The 23216-nt window shown below is 47.7% G+C and overlaps 1 protein-coding gene across 10 annotated transcripts in view; it reads right to left on the bottom strand.

Moving 5' to 3' along the window:
• pidd1 (p53-induced death domain protein 1) overlaps nucleotides 1-23216 on the bottom strand; it is a 149796-nt gene that overhangs the window by 37942 nt on the left and 88638 nt on the right. For all 10 annotated transcript variants that reach the window (XM_038807484.1, XM_038807485.1, XM_038807482.1 and 7 more), the window contains 2 exons: nucleotides 3871-4021; nucleotides 803-926 (listed from right to left, as the gene is read on the bottom strand). In XM_038807484.1, the coding sequence (XP_038663412.1) occupies nucleotides 803-926; nucleotides 3871-4021 (275 nt within the window). The remainder of the gene's footprint in view (nucleotides 1-802; nucleotides 927-3870; nucleotides 4022-23216) is intronic.

The following is a 23216-nucleotide window of genomic DNA, read 5'->3' as shown; positions in this document are numbered from 1 at the left end:
TGACCAGTGAAAACAATGGGGCATTCGAGGTGATGACTTCAAAGTGGAGGGGTACGAAAATTGACATGTACCTGCCAAAAGCCAACTCCACAGGGTGAATAACATAAAAGGGAAATAAAAAATATAAGTAGAACACTAAGGGGAAAAAGGGGGAGAGACAGCTAGCATCAAACTTCAGCAGTTACAGATATAGTCTCCTAAAGGAATTAGCTATTTTTCACCTTCACTGAACCTGAAGACTATTTCCCAGAAGTGGCCAAATTAACTTGTGTGTGGTAATTATTGTATGGACGTAGCTCAAAGAATTACTTAATACTGGATCTTGTTTGGGAAAAGGTGTGTCTCAGAGTTTAGTTGGTAGGTAGTTGGGGACCAAAGGATAATTTCATGTAAAATTATGTGTGTATAGTCGTCACTATACTGACGTCTCATACTGTTTTATAGTCCTTCTTGTCATCTGCATTTTTGTTTTTCTTTTAGGTAAATAAATATTCTTTATTAATTGGTCACACAACGACTGGACTGTTCCTCACTGGGTGTACATCGTTCCTCACATTATACCAAAAAGAATACATGTACTGCAATGAACTTGTGTTCCAAGGTACCATCCTGGGTTTTGGCATACTCTTGCATTTAACATCAGTGTGGTTCTTTACACAGTATATAACTTTAATCTAGATGTATTTCAAAATGAATATACTTAGAAAAGAGCTGTAGTTCCCAATGCAAAATCCTACTGACATTGGGAACCTCAAAGCTCACACATCATTGGATTGAACACTATTCCATCATATGATATTACCTGAATCTATTTCAATCCCTTTTTCGAATCCAGCAAAAAACTGTTCCCCTTCAAACATTTCGACAATTTCAGATGGCTCAGGACCACAATACCTGGGCTCCAACTTCTTGCAAACAGATTCAACCTAAGGTCACATTAACAAAAACAGGCAAATTAAATCTCACAAGCATTGTGAAATATAGACAATCATTAAATGCTGACCTAGCCTGTGACATCAACATCCGTGAACAAATAGACTAAAAAAATAGTCCACAAAGCTGTCCTTCTCATAAATTGTGTGGTCAAATGGTGTCAGCCATGGCCCAACTGACTGAGCTAAAGTCCGACTTGGGAGACATGAGCACAACATCTAAAGCTTACATCCTGATGCAATATGGTGGAGAGGATGTGCTACCAGAGGTGCTATCTTTTACCTGCCAGTTGTGGCTCAGTTGGAAGCATACTTGCCTCTGAGTAACAAGGTTCTGGGTTCAAGCCCCACTCCAGTAATGTGAACACAAAAATCTTGGCTGACATCCCAGTGCAATACTGAGGATGAGATGCATTGTCGGAGGTGCCATTTCTGGATCAGAAATTAAACTGAAGCCCCATCTGCCCTCTCAAGTGGATGAAGAAGATCCCATGGCACTATTCTGAAGGAAAGCAAGTGAGTCATCCTCAATGTCCCATCCAATCTTTATCCCTCAATGGACATCAGAAAATAGATTAGCCAGTTATTATTACATTGCTGCTATAGAAGCTGCTGAGCTCAAATAGGCTGCCATGTTTCATACGTTACACTGCAAAGCGACTACACTTCAAAAGTACTACGTTGACTGTGAAGCTCTATGATGATCCGGTTTCCTCCCACAGTCCAAAGATGTGCAGGTTAGGTGGACTGACCATGCTAAATTGCCCCTTGGTGTCCAAAGATGTGCAGGTTAGGTGGGGTTACGGAGATAGGGTGGGGGATTGGGCCTAGGTGGGGTGCTCTTTCAGAGGGTTATTGCAGAACCGAGGGGCCAAATGGCCTGCTTCTGCACTGTAGATATTCTACGATCATACTGCCTTTCTATTTTTTCTGCCAAAGTGGACAAGTTCATATTTTCCCATGCTATATTCCATCTGTCAGATTTTTGCCCACTCACTTAACCTGTCTGTATTCCTTTGAAGACCTCCTCTTGACAACTTACTGTTCTATTTATCTGGTGTCATCAGCAAATTTAGCTATCATATATTTGGTGCCTTCATCTAAGACATTGATATAGATTTTGGGCAGCACGGTGGTGCAGTGGTTAGCACTGCTGCCTCACGCCGCCGAGGACCTGGGTTCGATCGAGACCCCAGGTTCGATCCAGGCCCCAGGTCACTGTTCGAGTGGAGTTTGCACATTATCCCTGTATCTGCATAGGTCTCACCCCCACAACCCAAAGATGTGCAGGGTAGGTGCGTTGGCCACGATAAATTGCCCTTTAATTGGAAAAATGTTTTAAAAATTTAAGATATAGATTTTAAATAGTTGAGACCTCAACACTGATCCCTGTGGTACTGCACTAGTTATAGCTTGCAGACCTGAAAAAGACCGATGTATCCCTACTCTCTGCTTCCTGTTAGCTTATCAATCCTTTATCTGTACCAATATGTTTGCCCCGACACAATGAGCTCTTACTTGCAGTAATTTTGATGTAACACCTTATCAAACACCTTTTGGAAATTCAAGTACACCGCATCTTCAGGTTCCTCATTATCCAGCTTGTCTGGTACTTCCTCAAATAACTAAATTAGTTAAACATGATTTCCCTTTCACAAAATCATGTTGCTTCTGCCTGATTACATTATGATTTTCAAAGTATCCTGTCATAACCTTCTTAATAAAGGATTCCAGCAATTTCCCACTGATGGATGTTTTGCTTACTGGCTTTTTGTTTCCTGCTTTCTGTCTCTCTCCTTTCTTGAATAAAGGGGCTACATTTGCTATTTTCCAATCTGCTGGGGCCTTTACAGAATCAAAATACTTTTGGAAGATAATCAACGCCTCTACTATCTCTGCAGCCACTTCTTTTATAATCTTAGGATGCAGGCCATCAAAGACTTGTCAGCCTTTAGATCGAATAATTTTCCCAGTACCTTTTCTCTGGTGATGATGATTATTTTAAGTCCCTCCCTCCAATTCATTTCTTGATTGTCAAGTATCTTTGAGAAGTTTTCGAAGTCTTCCAAAGTGACTACAATCACAAAAAAGGGCTGTTGAATGCTTTCTACATTTCCGTGTTTTCCTTTATTAAATCCCTAGATGCACCCTCCAGAGGACCGACACCAGACTCCTTCCCCTAGAATCATTCTTTCTCACTGGGATGAATCTTTGCTGAGAGTTATTAAATATCTCTTCCACTGCACCTCTACTGTTCTACCTAGGCTAGTATTTTCTAACCCCACCCCCGCAGCGGCAGAGGTGATTCGCCATTGGCTGCTGGTGGGGTCTTCTGGTCCTGCGATGCCTATGGCATTTTGCGTGGATCGTCCGTCCTACCACCAGCTATCCTGCTGCAGGGGGTTGCCCTTGGCAGGACCAGAAGATCCTGCCAGCGGACAGGGACAGAAAATCTGGTCCCTAGTTTCCCAGTTCACTTTTGCCAACTTTGCCTTCAGACCCATATAATTACTTTTATTTAGGCTCAAAACACTAATCTTAGACCTACACTTCTCACTTTCAAACTGAAATCAAATTCTATCATATTATGATTGCTGTCAGGTAACCGGCTCCACTATGAGGTTATTAATTAATCCTGTCTGATTGCACATTTCCAGGTCTGGACTAGTCTCTGGTTGGTGCTAGAACATGCTGCCCTAAGAAAATATCCTGAATATACTCTATAATCTAATTTTCCAGGCTACCTTTTCTGATCTGATTTGCATAATATACATGTAGATTAAACTCACTGTGACTTTAATTGCAACCTTGACTTTAATTGCAACTGGGACTATAATTCATAAGTACTTCATTGGCTGTAAAGCACTTTGAAATGCACTGAGGTCAAGAAGGCGCTATTTAAATGCAGATCATTCTTCTTTTTGTAAGGAAGGCATACCTTGTGTTTGGGAACACACTGCAGGAAAATTTGCTCTGGGTCCTTCTTTCTCTGCAGCGCCAAAAAATTGACCTGCCACCTCCGCAAGCGTTCGTACACTTTTTTAGCAATACCACCGACATATGTCTTAGTTGTGTACCACAGCCAGTACCTGTTCAACCCAAAAACAAAGCAGAATTCATCATCAAGATATTAGTTCTGAACAAGTAGTTGGGTTCTCCAATAATACTGCATGAATGTCATGGACCCCTTCCTGAAAAAGGAGAAAACATATCTGGAAGGGGAGCCAGCTCCAGGCCATTGTTATAACCCCACAGAACAGAAACATCCAAGAAACAGCCACTGGCCAGATCTGACAAGTGAGTTCCTTCCATTCAATCCTCCAATCCCACAGTCACATGATTCTCATTTGCATGTCTCTGTGCATAAATTTCTTCTAATACTGCCTTTAGTATTTAAACTTCCCAAGCATGGAGTACTGTGAAGGATTGCCCCCTTCACCTTTGATTTACCTGATTACGGAGCAGCTTTTGCTAGACAGCAAGCCTTTCCAATCTTCTCTACTGGGTTTTGGGAACTTAAAACACTGTAGTCAACCGCAGAAGAGACAATGGGCGCGATCTTCCAGCCATGCTGCGCCGGATCAATAACTCTCCGCCGTGCAGCGTGGCTGGTGAAAGCTGGGAGACCTCGCTCCCGGGATCTACCCAGCTCACAACGCAATCGCATGAGACTTTGCAAGGGGAATCCCTCCCAGAATGGGCAGGATCACCTTTTAGCAAATCTGCATATTAGAGCGAGGCAGTCAGCCTTACTCTAATGTGCAGATTTCCAAGGTACCTGAGGCTTTGGAATTCAATCCCTTTGGTCCGGGTTTGGATTCCAAGCCAAATTTTACAAACACTTTGGTGCATTGCTGAATCCATTTATGGTGCGGATATACAATGAAGCTCTGGAAAGGGGTGTGCTTCCCCCCTCCCCAACGTTGTCACAGGCCTCCATTTCCCTCATCCAAAAAAAGGACAAAGATCCGGAACAATATGTATCTTATCATCCGATTTCACTCCTGAATGTGGAAGCGAAAATCCTGGCTAAGATCTTGGCTACATGTATTAAGGGGTGAGTGACGGACGTGGTTGGAGATGACCAAACCAGGTGTGTAAAATGCAGATTATTAGCAACCATCAAAGAAGGCTATTGGACGTAACCATGATGCCCGCAGGAGGAAGTGAGATGGAGATTGTGGTGTCAATGGATGCCGAGAAGGCATTTGACAAGAGGAATGGGTGTACTTGTTTGACATTTTGGAACAGTTTGGGTTTAGACAGGGATGGACTGGGTTACACTGCTGTACAAAGCCCCGAAAGCAATCATCTCCACTAAAGGGGTGAGTACTTCACCTTGCACTGTGAGATGAGACAGGGATGCCCACTCTCTCCTCTGTTCTTCGCCCTTGCGATTGAGCCATTGGCGATGGCTCTTTGAGCGTTTGGGGAATAGAGGGGTATTGAGAGGATTGGGGGTGGTGGGAATGGAGCATCGCCTCTCTTTGTAGGTGGATGTACATTTCTAATCCCACGGAATCATTTGACATGATTCTGGGGATTCTGAGTGAGTTTGGCTCATTCTCCGGGTACAAGCTCAATACAATAAAGAGCGAGATGTTCCTGATTGGCTCCGGAGAGCAGGAGGGGTATTTGAGTAGGCTTCCGCTCCACTTGGCATGAAAGAGCTTTTGCTATCTGGGTCTCATGTGGCACGGGACTCGCAAAATTTAGTGGAGGGGATGAAAGAGGAGTTAAATAGATGGGACAGGTTGCCGCTGTCTCCGTCTGGGGGAGTCCAGACAATAAAAATGGTGATCCTACCGAGGTTCCTTTTTGTATTTCAGTATCTTCCAATCTTTTTGCCCAAATCTTTTTTCAAAAAGGTCAATAGGCTTATTCTGCGTTTTGTGTGGGCGGGGACGATTCCTCGTATTAAGAGAGCTTGTCCAAAGATGGGTAGACAGGGTAGTGGCTTGGTTCTCCCTAACTTTCAGAGTTACTACTGGCCTGTCAATATTGTCATGGTCCGAGGGACAGCACGGTGACTCAGTGGGTTAGCCCTACTGCTTCATGGCGCTAAGGTCCCAGATTCGATCCGGCTCTGGGTCACTGTCCGTGTGGAGTTTGCCCATTCTCCCTGTGTTTACGTGGGTTTCGCCCCCAGAGCCCAAAGATGTGCAGGGTAGGTGGATTGGCCACACTAAATTGCCCCTTAATTGGAAAATATGAATTGGGTACACTAAATTTATTTTTTAAAAAATAATATTGTCGTGGTCCGGAAATGGGTATTAGACCAAGGATCGGTGTGTAGGAGGCCTCGTGTAGCGAGGCCTCAAGGGCACTGGCTTCAGCTCCTCTGCCATTCTCACTGAAGAGCTACTCGCCGAATCCAGTGGTAGTTTCCACACTTAAGGGTGTGGAATCAATGGCAACTATATTTTGGCTTCGAAGGCATGTATAGAAAGGCCCTGATCTGTGGTAACCATAGATTTGTCTTAACGAGATTGGGTGCCAGGATTAAGGAATAGGACTATTTGGGAATCAAATGCTTCAAGGACCTGTTTCTGAGTGGGAGATGTGCGGACCTGACTGAGTTTACAGAGGTTCATCAATTGCCCAGCGGTAATGGGTTTAGATACCTCCAAATCAGGGCCTTTTTGGGTCAAAAGGTGGATTCATTCCCAATGTTGCTGCCATCAGGTTTACAGTATAAGCTCCTTTCGGAGGATGATATTGGGGATGGCAAGATCTCTGACGTGTATGCAAGGAGGGAGGATGCTTCAATGGTGGCAATGCAACGTAAATGGGAGGCGCGGTGCGATTATGGATTTGCGGAAAACGCACTGTGAAGGATTAATGCATCCTTGTCATGTGCCAGACTTAGTCTTATTCAGCTTAAAGTTGTACACAGAGCACATATGATGTCGGCAAGGCTGAGCTGATTCTTGCCAGAAGTGGTCGGCCAGTGTGCACGATGTGCCTGATCCCCTGCTAATCATGCCCACGTGTTCTGGTCCTGTCCAAAATTGGTGAGGTTCTGGGAAGGAGTCACAGATTTCTTGTCTCAGGTGGTGGGAATGGTGGTCACGCCTTCTCCATGGGTAGCTATTTTTGGAGTTTCCGAAGATGCGGGTATCTTCGTGGGGAAAGAAGCCGATGTGGCTTTCTCCTCCCTGTTGCCCTGGAGGAGAATTTTGCTAAACTGGTGTTCCTCGGATCCACCAAGTATCGGGTCTTGGGTGTGAGACCTTGCTGAGTTTCTTCATTTGGAGAGGGTTAGGTTCGCCATTAGAAGAATGGATGAGGGGTTATTCAAAGCTGTTCATCGACTTTTTCAAGGAGTATTAGAACGTCAACGGGGGGATGGTGGAACGTGAGAGAGAGTGGCGGGGTATAGCAACTATTGGTTATTAAGTGGTCGAGGGTTATTCTACTTTGGTTAATAAAATTCCTTGGGGTTGTGGCTGATGCATGTGTATATATGGTGGGGTTCCTACTGTGTTATGTCGCTATAGTGTTGTTTGATGCATTGTTACTCGAGTATGGATTGTTTGATTTTTTTTTTTACTTCCTGTTTTTGTATTTTCTGGATATACCATCAACAAATTATCTTTAAAAAAATAAGAACAACAACGCTTGTACACATTGGCCCGTCACTGGCATCCTCCTCTGGGTCCCCAGGGAACATTCCACATATCACACTAACCATTAAACAACAAGGAAATGTCACTGTTCCATATTGTTGCCAATACAATGCTATGTCAGCTCATTTTGACAAAAAAAACCAAATGGTATCACCCCTCCCAGGTTCCTCAACAGAAATGGAGGATAAGCCTGAAAATGTCTTATCATGTCCAGAACTTTGTTGCAGAAATGATCTGTCCATCAATGTGTAACTTGCTCCATGTATGAATGCCATTCTCTGACCAGGAGCTGCAACTGTGCAAGCCCTCCCACATGGCTCAACCTCACCAGAACCAAATCCTGGCAGTCGAAAGATGTGCGGGTTAGGTGGATTAGCCATTCTAAATTGCCCTCAGTGTCCAAAAAGGTTATGTTGGGTTATGGGGATAAAGGGAATAGGGTGGAAGCGTGGGGCTTGAATAGGGTGCTCTGTCCAAGGGCCGGTGCAGACTCGATGGGCTGAATGGCCTCCTTCTGCACTGTAAATTCTATGATTCAATGATCCACATTTTCTACTGGCACTCAAGGTGCAGTTGAACATCCTTGACTTCCAGCGTATTTAATCCATGGTGATGTGCCAGTTACATGCAGCACTCACCACACCAGCCAACAAAAGTATCAGCAATCTGTGAAAGCACTTCTTCAATGCCGTTAGCATGTGTCAGATTGCTGCCCATATGATGAATATCGACCGCAATAAAATATTTCTCTGTTACATTGTATGTATGTATTCCTTTCGTATTATATATTATAAAGTTATAGCTTGGCTGGTAGTGAGATGGACCCTCCCGTTTAGATCCTTCCGACATGCCTAGTCTCAGTGCCTCCACACATTGCCTTCAAGCCAGCTTTGGTGGGGAAGAGACTGTCGCCTACCTCCTTCTGAAATGTGCCGTTGCATTAGCAGGTTTGGAAAGAGCTGCAGTGGTTTGTCCTGAGGTTCATCCTGAGCAGCTCCATAACGCAGGACTAATTGTTCCACAGGCTGTTCCCAGTGTGTACACCAAGATAAACAGCACCGGCTGCTGGAAGACCATCAACTTGCTGAAAGCTCTTTGATCTGCCCGAAACTTCCTGATCTTCAACTGCAAAGAGCTGTCGATGACAGAATGTTGCAGATTGGCACATTCCAAGATCCGGGAATATGTGCTGAGGGATGAAACCACGTTTGGGGCAGCTACCACAAAGGCTCAGTGGTAAAAGGCCACTATCTAAGGCCCTCCCACCATAAGATAGCGAGGGACTGAGAACTGTAAAATCTCTCAGGCTGTATGCATAGAGAATGTTTGACATGAAATGGAAATATAACCTGTAATGGCAGCATAGTGAGGCACCTCATGTACTGTATTGAAGTAATCTATTCTACTTTGTCAAATTTGAAATGTTACATAATGCACTTTGACAAATTTATGAATAAAGTATATTTTTGGAAAAAGAATTCCTTTAGTCTAATTGATGTTCAGTAACCACTAGGGCCGCGATTCTCCCGAACAACTACTGAGTTAATATGTGGTGGGTTTTTTAGAGTTTCTCACTGGTTTAGTCCACGCTTAGAATTTGTTTTAGCACTGGGGAGCTGAACTCAGAGATTCGACCACCATTTTGAAAGGGTGCCCCAATCTCTAAGTGAGCTTGTGGGTCCTCCATGCTCCCCACACATGGGCAATGTCATCCCCACACACATGGACACTACCCCACAACCCCCCCCCCCCCCCCCCCCACCCCCGCGAGGACACCCTGCTATGGAGTTCCTGGGGGTTCCTCCTCTTCTGGCCCCCCCAAGCCCACTTACAGCAACCCCCACCCTTCCAGGACTCCCACCCCTCATCACCCCTCCAACCTCCCAGAGGTCCATTCCGACCTGCCTTGTACTCCCCGCTCTTCAGACCCCCCCCCAAATGGTCATTTCATGGGCATGCCCCCCCCCCCTTGGCAGTACCACCCTGGCACTCGGGCACCCTTGCACTGCCACCCTGGCACCTAAACAGTGCTCCTGCCAGTTGGGCAGTGCCAAGGTGCCCACATTCCAGGGAGCCACACTGCATTCACCCATACCACCCATGGGTCTTCGATGGCCCAGGAGACCCCTTGGGTTCCATTCCACCTGGTCCACATTTGTATGGACGGGCACTGGTCAGCGCCTGGCTGCAGCCTCCCTGGGGTGTCCAGAGAATCGACAGGACGGAGAGTGGTGGATCTCGGGCAGGTAAGTCGTAAGAAGGTTTACGATCTACTTCCGCGAGCGTCATTTGGTCCCACCCATTCTGGACAGAGTTCCGGCTCCGACGTCTCATGGGACTTTGGTGAATGTCACAAAGCGCGGAGGCTGCCGGGAGGTCCGCTGGAGGCCTTTCCCGGGATTCCCCGGCTGCGTTGTGCTCTCGCTTGAGTGCAGCGCGGCAAGAGAATCGAGCCCTAGATTAATTTATTCAAAGGTTGCTTGCCTGTAAGTTTGAAGATCAGAACTCTGGCTTTATATGTAAGAAGGTCAGTTTTAATGCCTGCAGTCACTGAGGGCACGATCCAATGGCCACTCTGCACCAGAAAAGCAGCTTGCCACGGTGCAATGTGATTGTTGAAAGCCAGGAGAGCCTGCTCCCTGGATCTACCCAGCTCGCCATGCCTTGTGTGAACCAATGCTCATACATTCGGGTGGGGTCGGCGGGTTGGGGATCATTTCGGGGGCCTCGGAGTTCAGGACACCATTTAAAAATGGGGAATTCCGGCTAGTGGAACACCCCACTGTATAAAACGGGGCTATGTGCAACCACGGCTGCGTGTTTCCTGTTCAGGCCACTTTTTTACACGAGTCGTGTTGAATAGCCATGTGTTTCTCTGCACTGCAAGCGTCAGGAAACACATGGTTAAATGTGCTCGCTTGGGGACTTTGATATCTTTTGGGAGAATTGCGACCTATAAGTCTGGTATTGTGTGCCCTGGGTCGGCTTTGTCTTTGTTCTTTTGTTAAAATGTATTTAATTACAAACGTGTATCAAATCAGGTTACAGCGAAACATACTTCCCAACAATCAACTATACAGTCTGTACAGATTTTTCCCCCTTTTCACCGCCCCCCACCGTGACGAACAGCCCCTCAAACACAGTCACAAACGCCCCCACCTTTCCTCAAACCCCCCCTGAAGAAAGTATACAGGCCACCCGATGCCGCCCGCCACTCCAGCAAAATTCGCTGCCATGCAATCAGAGAGGCGAAGGCCACGACATCGGCCTTCCTCCTCTTCATGAGCTCCGGCTTCTCTGAAACCCAAATATCGCCACCAAAAGGTCCACCTCCTCCTCCACTATCCTGGTTAAGACCGTGAACACTCCCACCAGAACCTTCCCAAATTTTCGCAACCCCAAAACATGTGATTTATCTTTGCTCTTCACACATCTTTGTAAAGGATGTGGTACAGTATCTTGCTTTCATTAGTGCATGATATCAAAAATAAGATTGGCTGACCAGTCCATGAATACATACATCATTTATTAACAAAAATTCCTGCGGCATAGCTGACTGTGAGTCAGTTTATTAATTAACTATTTCAGTTTAGGGCGGCATGTGGCGCAGTGGTTAGCACTGGGGCTGAGGACCCGGGTTCGAATCACAGCCCTGGGTTACTGTCCGTGTGGAGTTTGCACATTCTCCCCATGTCTGTATGGGTTTCAACCCCACAACCCAAAGATGTGCAGGTTAGGTGGATTGGCCACGCTAAGTTGCCCCTTAATTGTGAAAAAATATAATTGGGTACTCTGAGTTATTTTTAAAAATTTAAGTTAAATTTCAGAACAACTTATTTATAGCAAATTAATAAGTTAGGGGCAGCATGGTGGCATAGTGGTTAGCACTGCTGCTTCACGGCGCAGAGGTCCCAGGTTCAATCCCGGCCCTGGGTCACTGTCCGTGTGGAGTTTGCACGTTCTCCCCGTGTCTGTGTGGGTTTCACCCCCACAGCCCAAAGATGTGCAGGCTAGGTGGATTGGCCATGCTAAGTTGCCCCTTAATTGGAAAAAATGAATTGGGTACTCTAAATTAAAAAAAAAAGTTAAACTTTGGGAGTGTAGGGTTGCTATTTTATATACATTGGCACGTTAGCGACTGTTTCGGTGTCATTTCATATTCTCGCCTGGACCTGGAATTATTTTTAAAATCAATTTTGCTTCCATCACATCTGTTCCGATGGTGCCACTTTCCAAAACGCTGCCGCTGACATGTCTTCCTTCTTCCTTAATTGTGGTTTCCCATCCACTGTTGTTGACAGGGCTCACAATCGTGTCCAACCCATCTCCTGCACCTCTGCTCTCATCCCTTCCCCTCCCTCCCAGAACCAGGACAGGGACCTTGTCTTCACTTTCCACCCCACCAGCAACCGCATTCAAAGGTTCATCCTCTGCCCATTCCGCCAACTCCAGCATGTTGCCCTTCTCTCCTCCATTAACATTCTGCAGGGACCATTTCCTCCAAGATATCCTCCATCACTCCCAAACCTCACCCTCTCCCTATGATATTTTTCCATGCAATTGTAGAAGATGCAACATCTGCCCCTTTACCTCCTACCTGTTCACCATCCAAGGACCAAAACAGTCTTTTCAAGTGAAGCAACGCTTCACGTGCACCTCCTTCACCTATTGCATGTGCTGCTCCCAATACGCTCTACTCTACATTGGAGAGACTGTAAGCAGATTGAGTGACTGCTTTGCAGAACACTTTCCGTCCATCCGTAAGCAGCATCCGGGCCTTCCGTCGCTTGCTATTTCAAAACTCCATCCTGCTCTCATGTCCACATGTCCGTCCTTGGCCTGCTACAATGTTCCCCATTCACCCCATTTTTGTTTCTAACATTTGTTTTCATTCCTTTCATTGATTCATTTTTCCACCCCCTTTTGCTTCTTGATTTTCCCTTACCACTGTCTCCCCTGCCGCCCCCCCCCCCCCCCCCCCCCCATAATAGGGTCACCTGTTCCCTGTCTTGGGTTGTCCTTTGACATACTGCTTATCTTTGTTCCGCCATTAACACATTCTGATCGCTTAATGTGCCACTATCAGCCCCCTTCTTAGCCTTGATCACCACCATTTACATTCCCTTTGTATTTTTGTCCACAATATCTTTGTCAATCTCTCCCCCAGCCTCCACCCTCTATGCATCCCCACTGCTCTACATACCTTCCCCCCACAACAGTATAAATCTAATCCTATTTCCAATTCTCTCCAGGTCTGATGAAGAGTCATCCTGACTCGAAACAATAGCTTTGTTCTCTCTCCACAGAGGCTGTCAGACCTGCTGGGATTTTCCAGCATTTTCTGTTTTTGTTTCAGATTCCAGCATCCGCAGTAATTTGCTTTTATCTTGATATTTTACAGGCTTAGATTCTACGATTTTGTGCACATTTGTAGTGTGTAAAATATGAAGAAATAGGAAGAAAGTATTTTACTCTAATTATTATTGAGAAGAAATATTGTTTCAAAATTTAAAAATCTAAAATGGAGTATGTGGTAAAGAGAAATTATATAGAAATTGAATTCATGTTAGAGTTAATAATAATTAATTATAATAATTAATGTAAAATGTAATTGTAAATGGAAACATTAAAATATTTGTAGAATAACTACTTTTACTTATATAACACCCCCTACCGTCAGAATGCCCCAAGCATCTTTTGCCAATAAATATTTTTGAAGTGTCGTCACTGTGATATCAGCAAACCTGGCAACCGATTTTGACACAGCAAGACCCCACAAATAGCAATGAGATAACGACTAATTAACTAATTTTGGTGATGTTAGTTCAGATAGATATTGGCCAGGAAGTAACTCACCTGTTCTTCAAATCGAGCCATAGCATCTTTTATGTCCAACTGAAAAAGCAGATGAGACCTCAGTTCAATGTCTCGGCCAAAAGAAAATGGCCCCATGCAACAATCCCACAGTACTGCAGGAAAATACCACTTTAGATTACACACTCAAGTCCTTGAATGTGCATTGAACCCATCTCTTTCAAACTCAAGAGGCCTATGAATAAAGGGCACAGGAGTTGCACATTGTAACTATATGTGAAGTATTTGAAATTATATCATTGAAATCTCCTCTGTATACTTGTTATGTAAATACAGTATGTGTACATACGTAATTCATACGCAGTAATATTATATGAAAGAAATATAACTATATGGATTTTGTATACAGATATAACAAAAATATTTTGTACTTACGAGTATTTGTGTGAAGCAGCAAGTTTTGTTTATGCTGGCAAGTGATAGCGAATGTGACATGAGGCAGGAAGTTGGGACACATGTTGAACACTCCTCAGAAGGTCAATAACCCCCCCATTAACTGACAGCAAGGTCATTTATCTCACTTACTACTTGTGGAAAATTTTTGGACTGAAAATTGACTTCTCATTTGCTTACATAAGAAAGATCACACTTCAAAAAAGAATTCATTGTTTGTGAAGTGGTCTTGAACAATAACATACGTTATTTCTTCTATTTGCGGAGAATGTGTGGTAAGGTGGGAGTTGGATTGATGACAGCACAGAGCAGGAAGGTTAGGAGCTGAAGCATGAGGAAAACTGGGATTAGCGGGAGTTCAGTGCTGAGTGATGATGATGGAAGTCTGGGTAGATAAGGCAAACAGGAAGGAGAGTTAGGGCGGTGATGGGGACAAAAACAATGAGAGGAAAGGACAGGGCTTGAGGTTTTAGTATGATGGGGAGGGATTAGTGGCAGGTCCAGTGGGAGAATGAATTTCTAAAAATCCTAATCATTTATTAAATGTTATGGGGGTTTCCCAGCACAGAAACCTCCATTGTTTAAAATAAAACAAAGCACCATAGTTAAAATGGAACACAGTCCTACAGGAAAGACTTTGAACAAATTAATTCCCAACAGTTCCTGACTTAACCAACATCCTAATCCTAACATTGTTGCTGCATCTTCCCCCAAATGCTCCTGATCCATGACCCTTGGCTGCAGCTGGATCACAAGGAGGCTGCTTGAACTAAAATGGGATTAGAGTCACAGAGTCATGTTTACAGCATTGAAACAGACCCTTCGGCCCAGCTAGTCCATGCCACTTAGTTTCTATTACTCAGCTAGTCCCACTTGCCCGCATTTGGCCCATATCCCTCTATACCCACCCTGCCCACTGAGGCAGGATAATATTGGAACTTTGTGGCTTTTCAGTATTACTGGGTGACTCTGAAGTTTGATGAAACCATGGAGGGACATAGCTTGGGCCTAGCATTTAGTTGTAACCGTGGAGGTTTATGTGCATTGAGTGTTCAGACTGGGATTTGATGGAATTAGGCCACAGATTCTGAGGTTCAACTGCACAGGTATGACACCTCGAGGCGAGAGTCCGTGAGGAGAAGAGCAGTCTGCCATTCCCAGTCTTGAATCCACTAACATCGAGGCTAAATGAATCTGCTTGATTGGTAGGCCAATCACCAAACTAGAAATTCAGTCCTCCCGGAGGACTTCTGATGCCACATGTGAAAGCAAGTTGTACAAAAGGTGGCTCCTGACAAGGTCCCGGTATTTTGATCCTTTTTGGCCATTGGGAGATTTTGGATTCTAACCCAGTAGATTGGTGTAGAACATGGAAAGGTTATTGAGAAATGTCAAAAGCCTTGGCGAGAAAGGCCACGGGAAATAAAACCCGAGTGGGAGCCTGACAAAGGAATCTGGGGGGATAAAAGATGGTGGAGGCGGCCGTAACCATCACATTAGAAACATTGGCTGGCGTGATGGGGCAGGAGTTGGAGAGGTTTGGCAGCCAGATGGGTGGCCAATTTAAGTGACAAGAGAAGGAGATTAAGGAGTCATTGAAAGCCACCGTTTAGAAGGCATTGGGCCCGAGCAGCTGGGCAAGACTGCGAAAACTGTAAAGGAGCAAGGGGAGACTCTGAAGGGCATGGAGGAGCCCTTGTCAAGGCTCGATGATCAACTTGCCTCGGTGGAAGCTGACATGCCGCTTATGTCAGACTGGAATAAGGACCTGAAGGCCAAGGTGGAAGATCTGGAGATAAGATCCAGGTGCATGAACCTCAGAGTGGTGGGTGTGCCGGGGGAGCAGAGGACCTGAGGCCAACTGAGTATTTTTCAGGAATGTTCTCTCGGTTGGTGGGCGGGGATGAAGTGTTTGCCGCTCTGGAATTGCACAGGCACATTGGGCCCTCTGGCAGAATCTGCGACTGAATGAGCCACCACGGGCGGCGATTGTCCGATTTCACAGTTGCCAGGAGCGGGTCCTGGAGTGGGCCAAGAAGAGTCGGAACATCAATTGGGACGCGTACGTAGTGCGCATCTATCAGGGAGATACTGAACTGGTGAAGAGGCGGACAGCCTTTAATAAGGCAAAGGTAGTGCTGTACAATAAGGGTGTGCAGTTCAGGGTGGTGTATTAAGTGAGGCCGAGAGTCACGTTGGAATCAAGGGATCATTATTTTGACACACTGGGGCTGGCTGAGGCCTTTATCAAGGACAATGGACTGGGATTGATTTGAGGAGGGTTGGTGGGACTTTTTTTTTCTGTCTGCATAAGTTTGGTTGGGGTGACTGTAAACATTGCACTATAGTGTGTTATGTTTTTACTCTTCTTTTTTCCAGGAGGATGGTGGTAGGAATTCTTTCCTGGAGACTAGGGCCATGCGGGATGGTAGAGTGAGAGGATTGACATGTTAATTGGAGGGAAAGAGGAGCATGGTGGGTATGTTGGCATTGGGACAAGAGAGGAGGGAGTATGGGCCTGAGGGATGGAGTTGTAGGCCCATATGGGAGAGAGACATCTTGCCAGCATTAAGAGGTAGATTAGTGAACAGGTGCGGTGTGGGGGTGGGGGCTGCGACTTCTTGGGCTAGTTTGGAGAGGCTCGATGAGTCTAAAAGGTTTGTTTGGGGGGTTGGCGGTTAGATGTAGGGTTGCTATCAGACTTGGGGTTTTGCGTGAGGATTTAGAGGACCATACGGAAGTATGTGGAAAATAATGATAATGAAGGGTGGGGCTTTCACCTTCGATTTTGTGGGAGGCGCTGAAGATGGTGATCGGGGCAGAGATCATAGCGTTTAGGGCACATGTGGATACCGGGGTGAGGGAGGAGCGACTGAAACTGGTGGATCAGATTGAAATTAAATGAAAATGAAATGAAATGAAAATTGCTTATTGTCACAAGTAGGCTTCAAATGAGGTTATTGTGAAAAGCCCCTAGTCGCCACATTCCGGCGCCTGTTTGGGGAGGCTGGTACAGGAATTGAACCGTGCTGCTGGCCTGCCTTGGTCTGCTTTAAAAGCCAGCTCTTTAGCCCTGTACTAAATCAGCCCCTTTAATCCTGTGCTAAACCAGATTGTAGAGGTGGATTGCAGGTATGCGAGAGACCCGACCCCAGAACTTTTGGCGTGCAGGAAAAACTGAAAATACAGTTTGACTATCCACAGATAGGGTGGTGCAACAATTGAGGCGGGCGAAAGGGTCAGCGTATGAGTATGGGGAGAAGGCAAGTCTCTTTTGGCCCACCAATTAAGGCGGCAGGAGACAGCCAGGGAGATTGTTCAGGTTAGGAATTTGAAGGGTAGGATGGTCTCGGCCTCGGGGAAGCTGAATGGAGAGTCTAGGGCTTTCATTGAGAGGCTGTATTGGTCGGAGCCGCCGGGGGACGAACGAGGGATGCAGGGTTTCTGGGGGGTTTGGAGTTTCCCAAGTAGGGGCAGGAGTTGTGGGAGGAGCTGGAGTCAACATTGGGCCTGGAGGGGATTCTGGCAGAGTTGAAGCATATGCAGGCAGGGAAGGCACCAGGACTGGATGGGTTCCCGGTGGAATTTTATACAATGTTTTCTGATCAGTTGGGTCCATGGTTGTTGGGAATGTTTAGGGATGCTTTGGCATGGGGCATCTTTCCAGAGACACTGGGGCAGGCGTCCATCATGCTGCTCCTGAAGAAGGACAAGGACTCCACAGAATGTGGGTCGAATCATTCAATCTCCCTATTAAACGTGGGTACCAAGTTACTGACCAAGATATTGGCATTAACGTTGGAGACTTGTCTCCCGGAGGTAATAGGGGAAGATCAGATGGGGTTTGTGAAGGGGTGGAGAACTTGCGTTGGTTGCTGAATGTGGTGCTTATCCCTGCGGCTGTGCCGTTACAGGGGATCATTGTATCATTGGACATGGAGATGGTGTTTGATTGGGTGGAGTGGGGATAGCTTTTCGCGGTGTTGCAGAGGTTTGTGTTTGGTCCTGGATTTGTGTCGAGGGTGCGGATGCTGTATGTGGCTCCATTTGCTAGTGTTTGTGCCAACACCATGAGCTCCGGGTCCTTTCGGTTTTCTCGGGGTACGAGAGGAAGGGGTGTCCGATGTAAAATAATCTTTCTTTTCACAAGTAGGCTTACATTAACACTGCAATTAAGTTATTGTAAAAAGCCCCTGGTTGCCACATTCCGGTGCCTGTTCGAGTGCACAGAGGGAAAATTCAGAATGTTCAATTCACCTGACAGCCCGCCTTTCGGGACTTGTGGGAGGACACCGGAGCACCCGGAGGAAATCCATGCAGACATGGGAGGAACGTGCAGACTCCACATGGACCCAAGCCGGGAATCAAACCTGGGATCCTGGAGCTGTGAAGCAGCCATGCTAACCACTGTGCTACCGTGCTGCCCTTGTCTCCCTTGTTGTTTGTGGTGGTAATCGTGCCGTTGGCCATTGCGTTGATGGCCTCAAGTGCTTGGATTTGGATTGCTAGAAATTGGGTGGAACACAGGGTGTCGCTATACGCTTATGATATGCTGCTGTACATTAGGGACCTGGGATTGTCCATTGGGAATATTGAGTATTTTGCATCACTTTGCTGCCTTCATAGTGGAACATAGGGAAGAATGAATATTTTGTGGTTGGTCCATCAGGGCGGTGAGCCGGATTATAGGTTTGCCGTTTCAGTTGGCGGGAACTAATTTTTGATGCCTAGGGGTCCAGGTGGCAGGAGACTGGGGACGGCTTCAGAGATTGAACCATACAAGCCTGGTGGGTAGAGTTAAAGCAGAATTGCAAAGGTGAGATAGTTTCCCATTATCGTTGACGGGCCGGGTACAATCAGTTTATTGGGATTTCTATTTTTATTTCAGTGTCTCCTAGGGTTTCTGCCCAAGTCATTTTTACCGAAAGGTCAAGCAGCTTATTTCCGGTTTTATTTGGGCAGGTAAGGCCCTGAGGATTTGGATGGAGGTGCTTCAGAGGGAGAGATAGGCAGACGGTTTAGAGTTGCCAAATTTACTGTACTATTATTGGGTGGCGAGAAGGTGTTGGGCGGTGCGGGGACCTGGGTGGGCTCTCTGGGTTTAGATGGCATCGGCGTCATGTGGGGGGAACATTGGTAACAGTGCCACTTCCTTTTGCGCTGGCAAAGTACTCAAAGAACCCAGTGGTAGCGACCACTCTCAAAATATGGAGGCAACTCGGAAAGCATTTTGAGTTGGGGGCAGCTTCAAGGCTGGATCCCATTTGTGCTAACCACCTGTTTGAGCTAGCAAGGGTGGATGCCACATTCGATGCATGGAGGTAGAGGGGGCAGGATAGATTGGGGAATTTAATTCTGGAGGGACTGAGAGGAGCTGAAGGAGAAATTTGGGCTGTTGGGTTCACACATGTTTATGTACTTCCAGGTACGGAACTTTATTAAGAGGTTTTTCACATTTCCTGTGGTGTCGTCATTTTCCTTATTGGAGCAGATTCTCTCCTGTTCGGGGTCATGGGAGGGCAGTAGGTCCGGCATTTTGTGTGGATAGTGGGGGAAGAGTTGAGTTTGGTGGAAGGGGTGAAAGCGAAATGGGTGAGGAGCTGGGGCCAATACTGGTGGGGTGTGGAGTGAGGCGCTGCGGAAGGTGAATGCTGACTCGTCGTGTCTGAGATTAAGCCCTATCCAGTTAAAGGCAGTGTGTCGAGCACACTTCCCGAAGGCAAGGTTAAGTCGTTTTTTTGAGGGTGTAGAGGATAGGTGCGAGCGCTGTTAGAGGGTGCCCCGCACACCACACACACATGTTCTGGTCCTGTTCAAAGCTGGTGGTTTTCTGGAGGAACTTTTTTGACACCACGGGCGAAATTCTCCGACCCCCAGCAGGGTCGGAGAATCGCCTGGGGGCGCCTAAAATCCCGCCTACGCCGTGGCAGAGATTCTCCGCCACCCGGGAAGTGGCGGGGGCAGGAATCTCGCCCCGCCGATCAAAGAGGCCCCTGCGGCGATTCTCCGGCACGGATGGGCCGAGGTCCCACCGCTGGGAGGCCTCTCCCGCCGCCGAGGTTTAAACCACCTCTGGAACGGCAGGCTCAGCGGCGCGAGCAGGCCCCCGGGGTCCTGGGCGGGGCGGGGGGCGATCGAACCCCAGAGGGTGCCCCCACGGTGGCCCGGCCCGCGATCGGGGCCCCCCGCTCAGACTCTGGGCCAGTGCCCTGGATGCACTATGTTCCTCCGCGACCGCCACAGCCTCAACCATGGCGGAGGCGGAAGGGAACACCACATCGCGCATGCGCCGGCCGGCGAAAGCCTTTCGGCCAGCCCTGCTGGCGGGGGCGCCGGGTGTTTGCGCCAGTCTTCTGGTGCGAACCGCTCCGGCGCGGGGCTGGCCCCCAAAGGTGGGGAGAATTCCCCACCTTTGGGGAGGCCCGACCCCTGAGTGGTTGGCGCCACTCCCCTACTCCGGCACCCTCCGTCACGCCGGGTAGGGGAGAATGCCGCCCCTTGTCAGCAATCTTAAATACAGCTGTGCATCCCTTATCCGAAATTCTGAAAATGGAAGAATTCCGAAATCGGGACTATTTTTCGAGCGCAGATATATGCCATGAGTGGGAAATTCCACAAGGCTCCTGGGCGATGAGCAGTTCTCATACGCGCTACATATGCGCTGTTCCCAACGCGCAGCACACATGCAGTTCCTGACGCGTACTGTACATGCGCAATTTTCAACTCGTGCCACACAGGCGCAGTTGCCAACGCGCACCGCACAGGAGCAGTTCCCAACGTGCACTGCACAGGCGCAGTTCCCAACGTGCACAGCACAGGCACAGTTCCCAACGTGCACTGCACAGGCGCAGTTGCCAACGCGCACCGCACAGGAGCAGTTCCCAACGTGCACAGCACAGGCACAGTTCCCAACGGCGACCGCACAGGAGCAGTTCCCAACATGCACCGCACAGGCGCAGATCCCAACGTGCACCGTACAGGCACAGTTCCCAACGGCGACCGCACAGGAGCAGTTCCCAACGTGCACCACACAGGCGCAGATCCCAACGTGCACCGTACAGGCACAGTTCCCAACGGCGACCGCACAGGAGCAGTTCCCAACGTGCACCACACAGGCGCAGATCCCAACGTGCACCGTACAGGCACAGTTCCCAACGGCGACCGCACAGGAGCAGTTCCCAACGTGCACCACACAGGCGCAGATCCCAACGTGCACCACACAGGCACAGATCCCAACGGCGACCGCACAAGAGCAGATCCCAACATGCACCGCACAGGCGCAGATCCCAACGTGCACCGCACAGGCACAGTTCCCAACGTGCACCGCACAGGCACAGTTCCCAACGTGCACCGCACAGGAGCAGTTCCCAACATGCACCACACAGGCACAGTTCCCAACGTGCACCGCACAGGAGCAGTTCCCAACGTGCACTGCACAGGCACAGCTCCCAACGTGCACCGCACAGGAGCAGCTCCCAACGTGCACTGCACAGGCGCAGATCCCAACGTGCACCGCACAGGAGCAGCTCCCAACGTGCACCACACAGGCACAGATCCCAACGGCGACCGCACAGGAGCAGTTCCCAACATGCACCGCACAGGCGCAGATCCCAACGTGCACCGCACAGGAGCAGCTCCCAACGTGCACTGCACAGGCGCAGCTCCCAACGTGCACTGCACAGGCGCAGCTCCCAACGTGCACTGCACAGGCACAGCTCCCAACGTGTACCGCACAGGCACAGTTCCCAACGGCGACCGCACAGGAGCAGTTCCCAACATGCACAGCACAGGCACAGTTCCCAACGGCGACCGCACAGGCGCAGATCCCAACGTGCACAGCACAGGCGCAGATCCCAACGTGTACCGCACAGGCACAGTTCTCAACGTGTACCGCACAGGCGCAGTTTCTAATGCATGCAGAACACGCGCCGTTCCCAACGCACACCACATATGCGTAGTATTCCAAAATCTGTAAAATTCAGAAAACCGATACATACTCAAATAAGGGATTTTCAAACCGTATTGAGCTAGATCCCTGCTCACTGATGGCTACTTTTGGGGTTTTGGATGTGTCGGAGCTGCAGACGGGTGCGGGGCGGATGTCCTGGTCTTTGCCTTGTTGGTTGTGCAGAGGCGGATCCAGTTGGGCTAGAGGTTGGTAACACCGCTGAGTGCTTCAGCATGGCTAGGGGACTTTATGAGATTTTTGCACCTCCAGAAGGTCAAATGTGCCTTGAGGGGGTTCTACTGGAGATGGCGGCCGTTTATATCGTATTTCAGAGAATTGGTCACTGTGACACCCACATACACACACATACTAAGGTGGAGTGCCAGGGTACTATCATGACCCTCTACCCCCTGGGGCTATACTCATCTGTGAGCCTCCAGCAGATTCTGCTCGCCAGCAGGTTCATGTCTTGGGGACCTGTTGTGATTCCGCTGACATTAATAGACAATCAGGCATAAAAGCCTAATAATTATAATCAAATATATTCAAATGGGCATCCTGATGCTCAACATTGGGATTCCTGTTACGCCAAGTGGAGGCGTGGGGACAATCGGAATGGGAAATCCTGCCGGTGTAAACCACCTTTTGGGACTCCTGTGGGATTTCCCGCTCCTGTCGCTGATCCCGTCCCGAAAAACAAGAGGGCAAAATCTCTGCCCTCCCCCCCCCCCCCCCCCCCGACCCCACTTGTCTCCCAGCAGTCTTCAAGGCTGCTTCCTGTAATGAAAAGGTCTGGAATGTTTGACTGTGGCCACGCGGAAGCATCATGACAGGGCAAATTTAATTAACTGGCTGTTCTGGCAAAGCAATCCATAATTGTTCTGCCAACTGGGTGATCCTGAATATATCTCTGATAGTGCCCTGGGATGATCTGGGTGTTGCGCACTGATAATGCGTGTCCAGCAGGTTTTCCCGTTGGAGGTTGCAGATGTTTGCCACTACCTGACTGGGCAAATTCAGCCTGTGAATGCACTGCAATTCAGGTCAAGCATGTTGTTTGTAAACAGCATGAATAGTTGCATTCCCAGTTGAAAAATCTAAAATTTTATCAGTCCCACCCATACGGTCTTGGGGGATAAGTTTCCCTCCTCTGCAGATGTCCCAAAGTGCCTCCCATTAACTGAGATACTTTTGAAATGTAGCCACTGCTGTTATGTCGACATAAAAAGGCAAAAATAACTTGAGAAAACATGGTTTTAATTATCCAATGAAAAGCAGGTAAAGCACAAATGTCAAGCACATATTTTCCAATGCAGTAATCATACTTTCCTGGAAATAGGTCAACTGGCTTAGTTTTTCAACCCCACCCATCCCTATTAACAGCACTTTTTACTTTGGAAATTCTAGTCAACTATAGTCAAGACGCAATTTGTGTGTAGG

This window comes from Scyliorhinus canicula, chromosome 9, assembly GCF_902713615.1.
Source record: "Scyliorhinus canicula chromosome 9, sScyCan1.1, whole genome shotgun sequence".
Taxonomy (NCBI): Eukaryota; Metazoa; Chordata; class Chondrichthyes; order Carcharhiniformes; family Scyliorhinidae; genus Scyliorhinus; species Scyliorhinus canicula.
Note: the sequence above shows the minus strand (reverse complement) of the source record. Positions and strands in the feature narration are given on the sequence as shown.